Raw genomic sequence first — 18,137 nt, forward strand, 5'->3', positions numbered from 1 at the left:
CAGGGCAAACGGCAGAAGATAACTTTCACACATTAAAACAAAGCAAACAGAAGCCTCCTGCCTGGCTTCAGCCCTGGGTCTAGATCATCTCTCCAACTGTCAGGACGGTGGTGATGCTGCTCCCATGGTTCCTGGGACAAGAGATTCCCTGTTCCCCTACCTGGACATGCGTTCCGGTTACTGGATTCTAGGGAAATCTTCCCCAGGCGGACACTGCCCACCTGTCCTCCTCAAGTTTGATTTTACCAATATCGTTGTCCTGTCTCACCTTGATTTTAAATGTGACTCAGTTCTCACATTGCAAGCACAGAGGAGAGCCCACTTTTTCTGGGAGCCCCGAGAGACCTTGATCCCAATGACCAAGACTGCAGTAGGTATCTTTCACATCGGCGCTCACGAACACAAGACGGCATTTTTCTGAGATTTTTAACTATCCACCAAAGAAATTTAAAAATGCAAATACCATACCTGGGGTTGTTCTTCCTCTGCCATGTGGGAGTGGCTGGGCCCCACGAGGGTCCCCCTGCCTAGAACACTGGGGTCAGTACAGGCTGCTGTCTCCTCGGGGTCTGATAAAGGGAGTGCTCTCTAGCCTTATCCCAAATAAGGGTTTCCGTGCTCAACCTCACGTCAGTAGCTTTACAGCAGGGCCTCACTGTTTATTTCACCAAGAACTTTATCTCGTGTGTGCAGCATTGAAAAAGGCATCCGATCTGTTAGTCTATGTTTGGGAACTTCCATCCCTGACAGGCTGCCTCCGCTAGGCTGCAGCCAAGGGATCTTTGTACAGAAAGCACCCTGGAGTAGAAGCCAGGTGCCCGCTCTGTTCATTTGCAGTGGGTCTCAAGTGCGCATTTCCAGGCTGCTTGTGATGGTACTCCTCTTGCCTTCCCAGGTTGGGAGGGGTGGGGGGAGGGAGAGGTAGGCTTTAGAAAGAGGCTGAGGCAGGTCTTTCCTGTTGGAGGTCCTACCTACACAGACTTGCTGAGGCTGCATTGTCCCAGAGGAAGTCCAGGAAGGATCCCAGCAAGGTAACCTCCACGGTCTTCATCTGGGATGGGTCTTAAGTTCTGGGCACAGATGCAGGGACACTGGCAGTTAAGGCACAGCAGTGGACGGATGGTCGGACGGATGGAGAGGTAGCGACCATGGAGCCCAATGTAACTCATGGTAACCTATGTACAACAGTATGAAATGTTGCCCGATCCTGCGTCCTCCTTACAATCACTGGCACATCTGAGTCCATTGTCATGGCTACTGTACCAATCCACTGGCCCTCTACCAAACATGAAGCTCTCCATCCAGCAATGGATCCCTCCAAATAGTCTATCCAAAATAAGTGAGTTGCATACTGTTTTGCTGTGATCCATAGCATTTCTGCTGGCTAATTTTCAGAAGTACATCACCAGGCCTTTCTTTCTCATCTTAGTCTGGAAGCTCCACTGAACCCTGTCTGTCATGGTTGGACCCTGCTGGTATCTGAAATACTGGTGCTGTAGATCCAGCATCCCAGAAACACTCAAGTCACCACCTAGGACAGACGGACAGATGGGTGGGGAAAGCTATGGATACACTTAGTCATTTGTTCTATGAGGGACCCAGCGCCAGGGCCCAACACACACAGAAGCAGACTTCAGAACTGAGTTCAAGGTTTGCCTCAGGTGTATGGGAAAGTTACTTAAGCCTTTGGAGAGTCAGTGTCTCATCAGCAAAATGGGGCTAATAACGCCCACTGCCTAGGAGCACTGGAGGCCTCACTAAAGTCACACACATAGGTGGATGGCAAACGGCAAGCACTCAGTAATGCTCTTCTTTCGCCTTTCTTCTGGCTATCTAGTGGTTCTCCCACTTGGACGACCATCAGAATCACTTGGACTCCTGCATTCTGGGGGTAGGACTTTTTGAAAAGGCAGGTACCGCTGGTTCAGGGACCAAACTGCTGGATCCCTACAGGCCAGGAAGACTGAGACAAGACAAGGACTATCTTAGATGGAAAATTCAAGGCAGACATTGACAAAAGACGTATCCAGGGTCAACACACAAGGACAGTCTGCTTGAATCCAACATGTCTGGTCAACTTGAGTTGGCCCTTGACTCTCTGGTGTGCATTTTCAGTTACCCAACTCCTGGGTATCCGTGTTAGCTCAAAAGTCTGATTCAGTCCACGTTTCCAAAAGATCTCATCCAAGCATCTGCCTGGCCACTACTGTTTTCCCAGCCCTGCCTGACATTCGAACTGAACAAGCTGCCCAGGAGGTGGCAAGCTCCAAGAGGAGTCGCTTCCTATGTCTCAAAAAGCTGTCTGTTCATTTTGGGGAGTTTTGAAACTGTCTATGTATGTCAGTGGTGGCCACAGAGCTGCCGGTCATTCTGGAATCCTTCCGGTCAATTAGCCTTTCTCCCAAACACCTTTCCGTCCAGAGAGTTGAGCTGGCTGCCCCACTGGGTATTTTCGGATCGCCTCCAGATGAGCTGTGGGTCTCATTGCTCTGTGGGGACAGACGCTGCTCTTTTCTGTGTCTCTGTTTGGCCTCGTCTCCGAGCCAACCAGCAAGGAGGAGCCTGGGAGGCAGATAGGAGCACCTCGAGCCACCTTCTTCCCCAACAGGGGACTCTGCTGCCCACCACCTAGCTCAGTCCCACAACGAAATGTTTTCTAAGTACAATACTACCTCCCATATATGTTTTAGAAGAAAAATTTTAAAACAACTTCTTTAAAGAGAGAGACAGAAAAAAATAAAAGAAAACATCTGCCTTAAAGAGTAGAAAACAAGTTCACCCTCCAAGCGTTTACGTGAGAAAACATCCTTTTATGGTTCGGTGACTCATCCGACCTCATCAAAGCGTGAGCGGGTGACTTACTGGCGCGCTGGCCCTCTCCCTTGCCTGAAATAAAAACCTACAAATACCACTTCTTTATGGGATGTTCAGAGAGCTGGCTACAGGAGAGACTCCTAGCAAGGGAAGACCTTCACCAAGAAGACCTTCAACATCCCAAAGGCCTGGGGTCAGAGGGATGTGCTTCGAATCCCAGCCCTTCCGTTTTCCAGCTCCATGGACTTGGGGAGACCAACTCATAGGGCTGCAGACTCTTCATGTACCAAATGGGATGGGGACAGGGCCCCCAACGGGTGAGGGTCAGGTAGCCAGCACCTCACGCTGCCCCTGAAATGTGCTCTCCTTTCTTTCCCTTCCTCTCAGGAACTCAGTTTCCCCATCTGGAAAACGGGAGTGTTTAACTGAGTGATCTGAAGTCTCGTCTAGTTGGAACCTTCTTGGAACGAAATAGTATATGACTATAAAATGGAAGGTGGAGGGGCCGAGAAAAAGAGGAAGACCCCCAGAGAGATGGATTGGCACAGTGGCAGCATCAATGGGCTCAAGTGTGGCAACAATTGTGAGGTTGGCTCAGGATTGGGCAGTGTTTCATTCTGTTGTGTATAAGGTCGCTATGAGTTGGAACTGACTGCATGGCACCTAACAACGATATAAAATGGAATGACAGAGACCTCGAGGTGCCGCTATAGAAAGAGGACCATAATACATGATTAAAGGGTTAAAAAAAGCAAGGGACAAAACAGTGGCGGATCAAACTTTGGTGGCATTTAATACGAAGATACACAGGGACATTCATAAGAACTCTGGAAGTCTACATAAAACTGCCAGTAGTGACAGCCTTTGGGAACATTACCTTAGTGAAGGGAATTCACTTTATTTTACACCTTTCTATACTGCTAAGGGAGAGCATGGCAGCTCTCGATGATAAGCACTGGACTACTAAACAGAGGGTTGGCAGGTTGAGCCCATCAGAAGCTCCTTGGGAGAAAAATGAGGTTTTCTGTTCCCACAGAGATTTATGGCCTCAGAAACCCTATACAGGATCTGTATGAATTGGGACCAGCTCGATGGCACCTTGTTGTTGTTAAAGTGACATCGAGTCAGTTCTGACTCATAGGAACCCTGCACAGCGTTTCCAAGAAGCAGCAGGAGGGTTTGAACTGCTGACCCTGTGGTCTTACAGTACCACAGCATAAGTCCAATGGCACTTAACTATACTTAAAATAAGGGTTGTGGAGCTCTGGTGGTACCGTGGGTTAGGTGTGGGGTGCTAACTGCAATCGATGATTCAAACCCATTAGCCACTCCATGGGAGCTAGACCAGACTGTCTGCTCCCGTAAACACTGACAGTCTCAGAAGCCTGCGTACGGTGCCTAGGGTTGGGATGGACTCGAGGACAGTGGGTTTGGACTTTTTGTTTGAGACTTTAAAAACATGCCATATATATGCACAACCATCATATTTCATTAATATGAACAGTTTACCTACTGGGGTGAGGGAATGAATGGAATTTGGGGGGTGATGGAATTGCTCTGGTCTTAGGTCTCAGGTAGTAATTACTCAGGTGAATACAACTGTCAACACTCATCACACGAGCAGGTGAGATGTATGCATGTGATGACATAAAATACGTTCCGTTTTGAAACCTTCAGGTATTAACCGAATTTGGATGGACAGTGAGTTCTGTTGTTGGTGTTGCTCTCTCTGTCCATTTCAATCTTTAAAAAAATGCAGTTTTTAAATGCTCTTGTGTTAGGACCCCCATACACTGCTAATGGAAACAGACATCAGCACAGCTACTTCGGCAGCGTGGACTAGAGGTGTCCATCTCACTATCCCGTAAGCCCATCCCTGACTCCTAGGGATAGCCTCAGCAGCTATGTACAGCTACGATGTCACAATGTAATACTGACAGCTGTTCCGATCCATAATGGACTGAACAGATTGTCCCAGTATCTTCACACCACACACCGCTGCCCAATAGAGGATGATTCTCAGTACACACAGAAACACAAAAAAACCTTGTAATTGTGTAAGGGCCAAAGAAGGCAGCCACAAACGAGCTCAGAGTGTATGATCCCAGACTGTATAGGCAAACGGGAGTCTATTCAAGGCTAAGCTATGCTGCTGGAGTGCTAGTGTGGCATTACAGGATAAGCACTGGACTGCTAACACAAGGTCGATGGTTCAAATCCACCAGCCAATCTGGAACTCCAATATAGGGTCTGTGAGTCGAAACTTACTTGGAGGCACCGCACCTGACAACAGTGACAAAATCTGTGCTGCTAGAAACCAGAATCACAGTCACGTGTGGAGGTGGGAAGAGCCTCAGTGGTTGCTAACTGAAAGGTCAATCGTTAGACCCCAGCAGCAGCTCTGCGGGAGAAAGACATGGCAACGTGCTTCTATAACAATGACAACCTTGGAAAACCCACGAGCAGGTCCACTCTGCCCACCTGACGGCAGTAGGTCTGGTTTGGGTGGAGGTGGGCAGTGACACCTGGGTGCTAGTTACAAGGTTGTGATCAGTGTATGCTTTCCCATTCATACGTTATCCATAAGTGGCCTATTTATTTACCAAACACACAATCATGGCTCTTATCTGCTCCAAAGGCAGACAGAGGGAGACTCGAACCCATATTCTGAGGGTGCCAAGGTTTGCACGGGTCACCAAGGGTTGGGGCTGACAGCAGTTCTCACTGTATGATCGTAGATAAGCCCCTTGCCCTCTCTGCTTCTCCTTCAGCATGGGCCTAAGAACACTTCGAGCAGATTTCACGAGACACATGAAAGCCCCCAGCCAAGCTCCTGGCACGAGCAGGTGCCCTCTCTGTGAAGTAAACCTGTGACTGCACGAACTCTTCTCCCCAAGGTGCCCGCTCCTCTGCCACTTGTTAGCTCCAATCCCGACGCCCTGCTTGTTATTAGCTACGGGCTCCCAGAGGGCCCATGAAAGGAGCAGGCTGTGGGCAGAATGCACTGGAGACAGTGGTCCCAGGGGACATGCAGCCCGGGTCTCCTAGTGGTCCCTGCTGGGGCTCTGTTGGCGCACACAGCAGGCCAGATGTGGTTCTGTGAGCAACATTGCCCTCTGATCCCAGCTCCTACCACCACTGGACCTCCCTGCTGAGACCCTCTCAGAGTCCTGGGGCATGGGGGCACCTACCTCAATGGGAGAGCTCATACTTGCATAGTTTCAGCCAAGTTCCCTTGGCCCCCTGCAGGGAGATCACAAAGTCCTCTCTGACTGACTGCCAGCCACTAATCCGGCTGAAGGTCCTGCCTAGTTGACCTGGGTGAAGCAGACATGTGGCCGGGCCCTGAGAGGATGAAGGTCACCTCCATTCACCTGTGGTACATCCCTGTCTCACTTCCTGCACAGGGGGCAGGGCAGCCAGCACTTGTTACCATTCCAAGCAGAAGAGAGCCAGACCAAGATTCAAGTCCCAAAGAGGCACAGGACTGGGTCTGGACACCCACAAGGCTTGGGGGGAAGTTCCCATTCCCTCTGTCAACTGAGGATGAGGGGCAGTGGTTATGTTGAGAAGAGCTCTGCCTCTAGGGAAAAGTGTGCCAGGATTGATTAGCGATGCCTGCCACAGGCTCACTAGGGGCAGGTGAAACGTGTGCCATGCCCATACCTCCGTTCTTCTAGAGTCCTGGCTTCTAGGATCCTGCCACACAGGGGAAGCAGGGCCCTTGTTCATTAAAGAAAAACAAGGATTCCTATTCCTGTTTCCAAAAGAATTGAGAGCAGGAACACAAACAGAAGTTCCTATTCCCAATAACCCAAAGGTGGGAACAACACAAATGTCCATCACCAGATGAGTGGATAAACAAAACCTGCCCATCCCTACAACAGGGCATGGCCGAGTCATAAAGAGACATGAAGGAACCTGCCCATCCATACAACAGGGCATGGCCGAGTCATAAAGAGACATGAAGGAACCTGCCCATCCATACAACAGGGCATGGCCGAGTCATAAAGAGACATGGAGGAACCATGAAAACATTCTGTGAGATAAAACGTCTGTCCCAAAATCCCACTTACATGAAATGCACAGATGTACAGGGGTCAACATTTTGAGTGGTTACGAATAACCCAGGAGTGGAAGGGAGTGGGGAAGGGGGTGTCCTTTGTTTCAAGGCACAAATGTCTGCTCAGGGTGGTGGAATCATTTGGGGAAGGATAGCAGTGATGGTTACACAACACGGTGAGTGGGATCCATGTCCCGGAATTGTACGTGTGAAAATGGCACAGAATTGTACAGGATACCTTGTCATATATGTTTTCACAGAATAGAGCCTGGCAAGTACCATTCTAAGGTCTTCTCAGCTTCCAGCCCAGAGAATGCTCACCAGGACCCTGGTCTTATTATGAACCCCTTTTATTTAGGAGGAAAAGGAGGCCCAGAGAAAACATGCAGGGCCACCAGGCTAGTCAGTGGTAGGGCCAGGATTTGAACCCAGGACATTGGGTTCTGAACCCCACCCCTAGCTACTGCAGAGATCATTCTTTTGAGAGCAGAATAACAGTAAGAGGCAGCTTCAAAAAGATCATGAAATAAATGTAATGAAAAGATAACAGAATTTTTCCATGAACTTCTTGAATTTCTCTCATAGGACCAGGAAGGACAAGTCCTTGGAGAAAGACATGCTTGGTAAAGTGGAGACTCCGCATAAAAGAAGATGGACCTTGAACGAGATGGACTGGCACAGAGGCAGCAGCAATGGGCTCAAGGCCAACAGTAACTGTGAGGAGGATTCAGGACTGGCCTGTGTTTGGTTCTGTTGTGCACAAAGTCACTATGAGTTGGAAGTGACTTTACAGCATCTAATAACAAACAGCAACAACATATGTGGCAAGAACCACACACACACACACACAAATGCTCCTACATTCTAGGTCATTCACTTCTGTTCTGGAAAAAACAAATCTAATAGAAGTAAAAGCCCATAGGGTCCCTGTATGGTACAAATGATTAACGCACATGTCTACTAACGAAAAGGCTCTGGAGATTCAAGTGCACCCAGAGGTGCTGCAGAAGGAAGGACTGATGATCTACTCCTGGAAAATCATCCACTGTGAACCCTGTGAAGCACAGTTCCACTGACGCACACGGGGCCTCTGTGACTCAGAAATGACTAGATGGCAACTGGTTTTTTAAAATCTCCTCTGGTAGCGTAGTGGTTATGAATCGGGCTGTGAACCTCAAGGTCAGCAGTTCGAAACTACCAGCTGCTCCATGGGAGAAACATGAGGCTTTCTGCTCCCGTAAAGATTTACAGCCTCAGAAACCCTACGCAGAGTCGCTATGAGTCAGTATCTACTCCACGGCACATAACAACAACAACGTTGATAGTCAAGGGCTCCTGCTGTGGAGCTACATAGGATCAGCACTGGTCTGTGAATCACAAGGTTGGCAGTTCAAACCCACCAGCTACTCCTTGGAAACCCTGTACAGTGTTGCTGTGAGTCGGAACAAACTCGACAACATTTACCAACAACATATTGATAGAGAAAGGAATCCTGGTAACACAGTGGATTACAACCCGGGCTACTAACCAAAATGTCAGCAGTCTGAATCTATCTACTAGTCACTTTGTGTGAGAAAGAGGCTTTCTGCTCTCATAAAGACTTCCAGCCTTGGAAATCCTATACAAGGTCGCTATGGGTCGTAATCGACTTGATGGGACTTCACAACAACAAGAAAACTAAGGCAGCCTGTGTCCAGCCTCGGAAATCCTAAGGAACAGTTCTCCTCCGTCTCACAGGGCTGCTATGAGTTGGAACCGATTCAATGGCAGTGGGTCAGGCTTTGTTTGTTTACGTTGACAGTCACGTATACCTGAACACTGCAGACAACACAAGTGCTTAACAACAGCAGCATGCTCTGGTGAATTCTGCTACAACCTCCTCACAGACTAAAACCCATCCGTGGAAACCTGGCAGTGGTGTGCCGAAGCCGGCGACAGCCAACAAGTGTCTTTTGTGCAAACACAGAGGCTGGAAGGGGATTTACACTAGTAGCATTAGTCATGGGGTCAGGTGGGCAGGAGCCGCCCTCGGGCTGGTTGTAAAGGTGTTCTCCCAAGTCAACACTTTCACAAGGAAGAAAAAGAGAAAGCAAAGTTAGAGAACAGGGCAGTGGAAGAAGGCGGTGAGATGGCAAAGTGAAGTGGATAGGTGGGTAAAATGGGCTAAGGGGGCAGAGAATGGGGCATCCTGGGCCAGAGCGGGCAAGTCCAGTCAGAAACCACACAGGAGGGTGCTACCCAGAGAAAAGCTCAGTGATAAGACACCTCACAAGGCTGGCCCACCTTACTGAGCCTAGATGTTGGAGCACGGAGCACAAATAGGCAGTGTGCCGGGGTCAGGTGCGCCAGTGACGTTCTGGGGCCTGCAGAGTCGGTTCTGACAGGAAGAGTTTCTGGAATGAGGCCACTGGCTCTTACCCAGCAGAAACATACTTGTCAAATCAGAGATGAATTCACATAATCCGTCGGTGACGTCTGTGAAACTTGGAGAAAACTGTAAAGCTCTCATGCCTCGTGGACAAAATACCCAGGTCCCCCTTAGGTGGTCCAGTCTGTGTGCGGGATCTGTGTGTTTATGTGCGTGCTAACAGAGGTCCTCCTCAGAGTGGACTTCCCAATTGCCCAGGAGGGGGGTGAGCAGCCCACCCCCTTCCAAGGATAAGGGTGTGTAAGGTGGTCACACAGGACCTCCTCTACTGCTTCACACATACCCTATGGTCTGGAGACTGTTGTTATCCCATTTCACATAGGACACAACTGAGGCCCAACCCACTCACATGGTCACACCCTCCAACACACACACACATTCCTCATTCTGTTCCACCTCCTGACCATCACCCTCCTCCTCTGCTGCATCAGTAGGGAGGGAGACAGCCCTGGATGGGGCTTGGCCCTGGGGCTCTTCTCAGTGTACCAACAATTACCCAGGGATAAAATCCTCTTGGTTTTCTGTGTAAAGGCCCAAGGAACCCTTCTCCAGATGAAAAAAGGACATTTTTCAAGGTTGGAGGTTCCAACAGCTCTGAATATGAGGTGTATCTTGGCATCCTGGGGCCCGTTTATGGTGTGTCTACTAGGAGCTGGGGACTCAGGACCTGCTGCCTGGGGCCTTATTCACCCAGGCAAGCCTGTCCTCTAAGCAGTGTACTCTCTAAGTAAGGCCTCAAGCCTCAAAATACTGGACCCCAAAAAGTAAATCTTCTCATGGTTTTGTAAATGCAAACTGTCCCTTTTACAGCCCTGAACACATTCTTGGCTTCTCTCCCCTTATGGTCTCTACACACACACACACACACACACACACACACACACACACAGAGGCCTGTGACCCCTCATGACCCAGCACACTTGACCTCTACCTTATCCTCCCTCCCAAAGTCTTATACAGAGGCCTGTGACCCTCCCAGCCTCGTACACACAGGCAGGCCTGCCCCCTCATGGCCTTGTATACATAGGTGGGCCCATGTCCCTTTGTGACCCTGCACACCCAGGCAGGCTTATCCCCTCACAGTCTGGCCTGTCCCTCATGGCACTGTACATACAGGCGGGCTTGTCCCCTCATGACCCCACATACATAGGTAGGCTTGTCCCCTCACAGTCTGGTACACACAGGTGAGCCTGTCCCCTCTTGGCATTGTATACACAGGCGGGTCTGTGTCTCCTCATGACCTCATATACACAGGCACACTTGTCCCCTCACAGGCTGCTACACACAGGTGGGCCTGTCTGTTCAAGGCCTAGTACACACAGGCAGGCCTGTCCCCTCATGGTCTTGTATACATAGGCAGGCCTGTTCCCTCACAACTTTGTACATACAGACAGGACTGTCCCCTCATGGCCTTGTACACACAGGCAGGCCTGTCCCCTTATGGTCTTGTATACATAGGCGGGCCAATGTCAGTTTGTGACCCTACACACCCAGGCAGGCATGTCCGCTCAGAGTCTGATACACACAGGTGAGCCTGTCCCCTCATGGTCTTGTATACACAGGTGGGTCCGTGTCACCTCACGACCTCATATACACAGGCAGGCCTGTCCCCTCACGGCCTTGTACACACAGGCAGTCCTGTCTCCTCAGGGCCTGGCCTCCAAGGGTGAGGACAGGAGTAAGGAGGTGTGCCTCAGAGGTAAAAAAGGAGGCCTCATTAGCTCAGTACAACTGTTTATGTGTTCACACCCACAGGAATTGGCCTCAGGGGCCCAGCCACTCAAACCAAACAGGGCCAGTCTCCCGTGGGAGTCCTAAGGACGACCTGCTCTGCTCTAGGAAGGCTGAGCCACCCCATACTGGCTGCCCAGAGCGCTCCATGCCATCCTGCTTCCTGGGACAGGCAGGGAAGGGGGAATGGGGAAGAAGAGAAGAGCTGTGTGGAGAGGCCCAAAGGCTGTGGTCCAATCTCGCTCTCCAAACTCCCCAGTCCTCAACAGCAACAGGGATAACAGCGTAACCTAAACTAATCCATCAAGTTAGGACACACAACACATTCACACAGGCCTGGCCCTGACCTCCCGTTTGGGACTCTGAGAGCTTCCTGACACTCCGAGCTGCAGCCACTGACTTAAATTAACAAGACGACCAGGAAGGCCCACAGACCGGGATAAATACCCTCGAGATACGTGACTTCTCTCCTGTCTCGGCCCACACAGCAATTTACCACAGATTCGATAGCAGCATTTCTTAACCTTTTTTTAAACTATTGGTCCCCAACACCCTCCCCGCAAGGAGCCTTTTAAACAGTGTGCTGTTTTGCATGCCCCCTGCCCCATGAAATTAAATACTGAAGAACAAGATGCTGTTGGGTATGGCTGAGCTTCGGAGGACCGCAGGCTATGGTAGGGGAAGGAGGGTTTAGCCTTCCCCTCGGGTGTTGTCAGCTCTGTTGAGAATGTGTACCCAGGGGATACCAGTACAGCTGGGTGAAAAGACAGTTAAGTGAGACCTTGCACTTAAATGATCACATGCTATCCCCTCCATACACAGAGTAGACAGGGATGGGCAACTTGGACATTGGCTACCCAAAGTGGCAGGGGCTAGAAAGGCAAGAAGTGACTGACTTACAAGCTTTCAAGAGGGAATGGAGGAAGGTATGGAGGAAGGTAGAATATCCACTGAGTAGTATCCAATCTGTCTAGGCGGGGCTGATGCAATGAAATGCCGATAGGTCTCTTGCGATACAAGAGTGAATAATTGTTATCAGGACTGATTGTGAGGGTTGTAAATGTAAAGGGAGACGTTTTATAGCAAGGAGGGGAGTGATTATTAACTTCTCAGTCTAGGAGCAGAGGTCCTTGGGACCATCAAGGGAGAAGAGCGGAGAGCGGGACCCTATCGAGAGAAGCAGTGACGCCAGAGATGGAGGCAGAGATGATGACGTAGAGAGAGATGGAACAGCTGGGGACTTTAGATCCAGAGAGGGAGAGGGGCTGTGTGCTGATGACCGGGGGAGGCTTGTAGGATATACACTTTGGTTGGTTTATGATAGGATGAATGTAAAACTAATGTTCTCCCATGTAAATTATCACATAATTCACAATAAAACATACAAAACAAAAAGACCACATGCTTGGCAAAGAAGACTGCACAAAAGCTTGTCCCGCACAAGGCAACTTGGACACAGCACTCAGTAAATCCAAAGTCTAAGCGGAGGTGGGGGGATTTCTCAATGTCTTTAATCTCAATCTTGGAGTCCTAGAGTGGCTCTGTAGGATAAGCACTGGACTGCAAGGTCGGTTTGAACTTCAGGTTCAGCAGTTCAAACCCACTAGCTGCTCCTGGGAAACTCTATACAGATTCACTATGAGTTGGAACCCACCAGATGGCACTTAACAGCAGCAACGATCTCGCTATTAAGGAGCCTGGTGGTGCAGTGGGTTCACGTGTTGGGCTGCCAACCCCAAGGATAATTCAAACCAGCCCACCGGTTACTCCATAGGAGAAAGACGAGGCTGTCTGCTCCCATTAAGGTCCACAGCCTTGGAAACCTTAAGGCATCCTATAGGGTCACTATGGGGTGGAAATGGCTCAGTGGCAGTAGGTGCTGATGGATCTTCAGGTTTTGCTGATTTTTCAGTTAAAGAATTTTAGGAGAAGGAAAAAGGCCCCAAATGGCTGGTTTTAAGTACAGAGGGGAGAGAGAAGCTGTGAGGAGATGTCAAGGGTTAGTTGCTGAGAAGATGGAAAAGGAAGGATAGTCCCAAAGAGATGGACTCAGATTTGCCTCATGATGATGATGGCTAAGTCACTGGCTCTCTGGGGCTTGTTTGCTCATCTGCAAACTGACAATGAATAACAAAACATCTAGTCATGCCTCTCCCATATAGCCAAGTACTGAGGAACTGCATTGGAATTTAGTCAACGTTGACAAAGAATCTATCCAGATCGGGAGACAAGTAAGCTACAAAACTAAAATTTGAATCCAGGTCGTCTAGCTTGCTTTATGAACTGGGAGGGAAACATGTTTCCTTAAGTCTGACCAAAAGCAGGGCAGCAAAACCCCAGCAACAACCACATATCCACAGCCACTGAGTCAATTCCATTTCATAGTGACCCTAGAGGACATCTGAGGCTGTACAAATCTTTATAAAAAGTGGGGATATCTTTCTCCCGCTGAGCTGCTAGTGGATAGGAACCATCAACGTAGTCTATAGCTTTAACCACTGTGCCACCAGGGTCACAAGAATTAAATCCAATTGTAGACACTACGATACCACTGCCACCTGGTGGCAGCATACCTGAATTACAAGGGGGCAATTAAAGGGGAAGAGCAGACGATGTTTATGATGTGAGACCAAATGTTTTTCTGCCCATGTTGGGGGGCAGGAAAAGGGCTAGCACACTACCAGGCATTTGCCAGTTCCTTAACACCCCTGATATCAGTTTCCCTGGATGCTTATTAAAAAATGAAAGGAATAGCTTATTTAATTAAACACTCATAAACAAACCAAATGTCAGTCTACAGACCCATTTCTTCATTCTTGTTTAGCACTGTGGAGTCGGTTCTGACCCATAGTGACCCTGTATAGGGTTTCCAAGGAGCAGCTGATGAGTCTGAACTGTGGACCAGAGGTTCAAACCCTCCTGAGGTTGACCCAGAAGTTGAGTGCTTATTCTGCCGTGCCACACCAGGGTAGTCATGGCTCCCAACTTCTGTGCCGGCTCAACTAACTGTCTGAATCCCAGGTACAATCCGTGACACCGGAACGGGGATGTTTCAAGTGTATAACTTTTAAATCATCTTTCTAGCCAGTCTCCAGGAGGCTGGTATTCTGTACCCACCATCTTAACCAGCCTTTTGTTGCTGTTGTTGTTATGTGACGTGCCATCAAGTCATAGCGACAACACAGGAGGTTTTGAGGCTTTAAAGCTTTGAGAGAGCAGAAAGGCTCCCCTTTCCCCTACCGAGCAGCTGGCAGGCTCGAACCGTGGACCTTGTGATTCACAGTGTGGTGCTTATAGTAGGAGCCACTGCGCTCCCCAGTCATCCCTTTAGCCACGTTGTTGTGGTTGTTAAGTGTCATTGAGTTGGTTTCGACTCAGAGCGACCCTGTATAGGGTTTCTGAGGTGTGGCTATTGGGTTTGAACTGCCGACTCTGCAGTTCAAATTGACCATAAAATGTCACTGCCTTGTCAGTGTTCCTGTAAGTCACCGTGGAAGGAAATGTTGACCAGACAATGTAGAACACCATTATAGGCAGCCTTCTCCACTGAAAACAAGGCATTTCCCCATCCTAGAGGGAGGGTGTCCTGGACTCCTGGAGAGGCACTGTAGGATCAGCACTGGAGTGAGAACCACAGTTTGGCAGTTCAAACCCACCAGCTGGTTCTCAGAAACCCTATACAGGATCACTATAAGTTGGAACCGACTCAATGACACTTAACAACAATAGGGTGTCCTAGTGTGGTGCTGTAGGATAAGTACTGAACTGCTCACCACAAGGTTAGACGTTCAAACCCATCAACTACTCTGCTCCTTAGAAACCCTATATAGGGCCGCTATGAGTCAGAGCTGACTTGATGGACACTTAACAAAAACAACAACCTGGCAGTAAGGAGCCCCGGTGGTGTAGTGAGTTAAGAATTGGGCTGCTAGTTGCAAGGTCGGTGGTTCTAATACACGAGTCACTCTGAGGGAAAGATGAGGCAGTCTGTTCCGTAATGACCAACAGTCTTTTACCCTCTCCTGTCCTGTTAGGCCGCTGTGAGATGGAATCGATCGACGGCAGTGGACATGGGGTAGACAGGATAAAGCCACAGTGATCTCTCACTGAGCACTCACATGTGAGCACACAGGAGGGGTGGACTAGGTCGTCGTGGTCCCGGGCAGTGAAATGGTCTCTTCTCACAGGCAGCTCCCTAGACCACCAGCCTCTCCCCTGGTACCTATCATTCCTGTCTTGACTGTATTGGCATTTAACTCCCAGAGGGCCCAGCGTAGGTGCTGACGCATGCCCTAGCTGTCCTGGGACACATCTGTGTTGGGCATGCAGCGCGCCAGGCCTCAGGGACACACTCCTGTGGAAACAGAACTCTCGATAGCACCTGTGGCGTCGAGAACAGGCACGTACCAGCTTGCCTTCTCAGCTGTCGGACCTTTGGCCGACATTCAAAAACCTCCCGCTATTGCCTAAGATTTCACCTGAACCTCGCCTCAACCCCTGACTAGGTGTGGGCTCCTGTCTGGGACTCATCTTCCCCATGTGTACAACGTGAGCACATTTGTGATCAGTCTTACAAGCTTGGAGCAGGGGATGAAATGGACCTAGTGGGCCTAGTGTAGTTTCTAGTGCACTGTAGGACTTTAATAAATATGAGTCTCTGTTCTTCTGCGCCCCAACACGCAGACTCGTGCCTCAGCTGTTGGGTGGGTGAGCAGCTGATCTGGGCAGGAGAGACACACCTTCCCTCCTCAGGCACAGACAGGCCCAGGAATGTCATTCTGCTATTCTCTGCCCAGAGGCACACAAGAATCCAGAATGTCCCCTTAGCCACCCAATACCACACTGGACCTTCAACCCTGCATCGGGCCAGCCAGTCATTCATCCTCTGAGTAAAGATGACAGCTCATGCCATACAGTCACCCTTCCAGTCACACTCTACTGGCACCTGTAGGGCACAGGCCTGACGCAGCCTGTTCAGATTGGAAGTCGGGGAGTCAGGGAGGCAAGGGGCGCGGTTAACAGGCAAACTGCCCATTTCCACATCCCGGGTCTTGTGTTAGGGTTTCCATCACTTGAGCCACAGAGAAGAACAGACATCCTCTCAGGGTGAGGACATAAGCACCTCGTCTTGCAAGGGATCCGTAGAAAGCTAACTTCCCTTTATGTTCTACAAAGTTCCAAACCATTCTAGGTAGAGCCAAAAAACAATAGTAGAAGCCTACTGCCATCAAGTCAGTTCCAATCCAAGACAGAGTAGAAGAGAGTCAAGATTTACTTCCAGGCTGTAAATCTAGATGGAAGTAGACAGTCTCATCTTTTCCAGCAGAATGGCTGATGGGTTTGATCCTCTTACTTTGAGGTTAGCAGTCAAAAGCCTAACCCAGTGCCCCTCCAGGGGTCCTTAGGTAGAGTCAGACCCAAGGAATTAGACCCAAGAACCACATCTGTTGTTGTTAAGTGTGGTCAAGTCAATTTCAACTCATAGCGACCCTGTATAGGGTTTGCAAGGAGCAGCTGGTGGGTTTGAACTGTTGACCTTGTGGTTTGCAGTCCAGTGCTGATTCTACAGTACCACACCAGGAGTCCAAAGAACCGGATAAATGGAAGAAAATGAAGACTGTAAACAGGGCTTGGGTTTTTTAAATCTTGGGAACATTTACATTTATGCAGAAGACACTTGCAGCCCAGCATGGAGAGCCCTAAGGCCTGTCCCCTCACCCTGTGGTTCCCCACACTCAGAGCACAAGTGTCTCCGTGGGCCTTTCTGGAGCAGGCGCACCAGCTGGAAGACTGTCAGCTGCTACAGTCTTGCAGGGAGGAAGGCACTGGACGCCAGACAGAGGAAGTGGGCAGAAGGCTTTGTGAAGTGGAACAAAGTTCCTCGGCTAAAGTAGGCAGACACCCTGGCCTACCCACCTTTGCCTAAGAATGGTAAGCAGCAGCTGCCGATGGAAGCAATGTCCTTAACAAGAGAGGACTTACCTTCCACTGCAGAGAATGGAACCACTGGTCTCTCAGGTAGCTGTTGGCGGCCTGCAATGACAAAAAGGGACAGCAAAGTCTGATCACTGGTTTGCAGCAGACACACTATGCAAGCCCAGCCTGCTCAGCCAGGGGATCTGTCCTGCCAGCCCCACCAGCCTCCCTTGGGATATCCAGAACTAAACCCACTCTTTGCCAAGCCCAGACCGAGGTGGTCCCAGGGCGACTTTTCTGGACAGGTCTCCTTGCATCAGGGATTTTGCTGGGGATGGAGGACTGCAGACCTGATGGGGGTCACAGGGGAGGTCACTGTAGCTAAACAGCACTGATTGGGCAGGAGGCCCAGTAGAGAGGGACATGGGAGTCGGGGGTGGCCAGCATTCTCCCACGGCGCCCATTTCACAGAGGGAAACACTGACAGATCTCACATCAACTGTTGTTGCTAAGTGTGGTGGAGTTGGTTCGAACTCACAGCAACCCTGCAGTGGGTTTCTGAGGCTTTAAATCTTCACGGGAGCAGGAAGCCTCATCTTTCTCCTGCAGAGCAGCTAGTGGGCTTGAACCGCAGACCTTGTGGTTTGAAACCCAATGTTTATCATACAGCAGCCTGGCTTCCCTGCCTCTGCATTGAACCAGCATGCACACTGCCCAACTGTAAAGGCCTGGTAGAGAGTGCCCAGCCTTGAGCCCAAGCTGAATGAGGTGGCAAATCCTAGTTGGGAAGCTAGCCCTTCCCTGACTCACACCTTACCAGTTTTGAGACCTGGGGCAACTCTGGCCTCAGTTCCCATCTGTAAAATGAGGCTGGTAACCTCGATGTTCAGGGATGCTGGGGGGGACTAGGAAGGAGCCTTGTAAAGCATTGGGGAGGGAGTGTGCTCGCCATGACTCAGGAATGCAGAGAAAAGGCAGCCATGAACTTAGGTCATCATCACCTTCATTTTTACAGAAAAAAACAATCCACAGCCATTGAGTTGATGCCAACTCACAATGCCCGTGAAGGGTTTCTGTACCTGGACATCTTTGTGGGAGCACACAGTCCCACTGATCTCTGGACATCTTTGTGGGGGCACACAGTCCCACTGATCTCTGGACATCTTTGTGGGGGCACACAGTCCC

The 18,137-nt window shown here is 49.9% G+C and overlaps 1 protein-coding gene across 1 annotated transcript in view; it reads right to left on the minus strand.

Moving 5' to 3' along the window:
• Positions 1-18,137, minus strand: part of CMIP (c-Maf inducing protein) — a 218,159-nt gene that overhangs the window by 55,245 nt on the left and 144,777 nt on the right. The window contains exon 3 of the mRNA XM_006860139.1: positions 17,019-17,069. Within this exon, the coding sequence (XP_006860201.1) occupies positions 17,019-17,069 (51 nt within the window). The remainder of the gene's footprint in view (positions 1-17,018; positions 17,070-18,137) is intronic.

Source organism: Chrysochloris asiatica, unplaced genomic scaffold (assembly GCF_000296735.1).
Source record: "Chrysochloris asiatica unplaced genomic scaffold, ChrAsi1.0 scaffold00037, whole genome shotgun sequence".
Taxonomy (NCBI): domain Eukaryota; kingdom Metazoa; phylum Chordata; class Mammalia; order Afrosoricida; family Chrysochloridae; genus Chrysochloris; species Chrysochloris asiatica.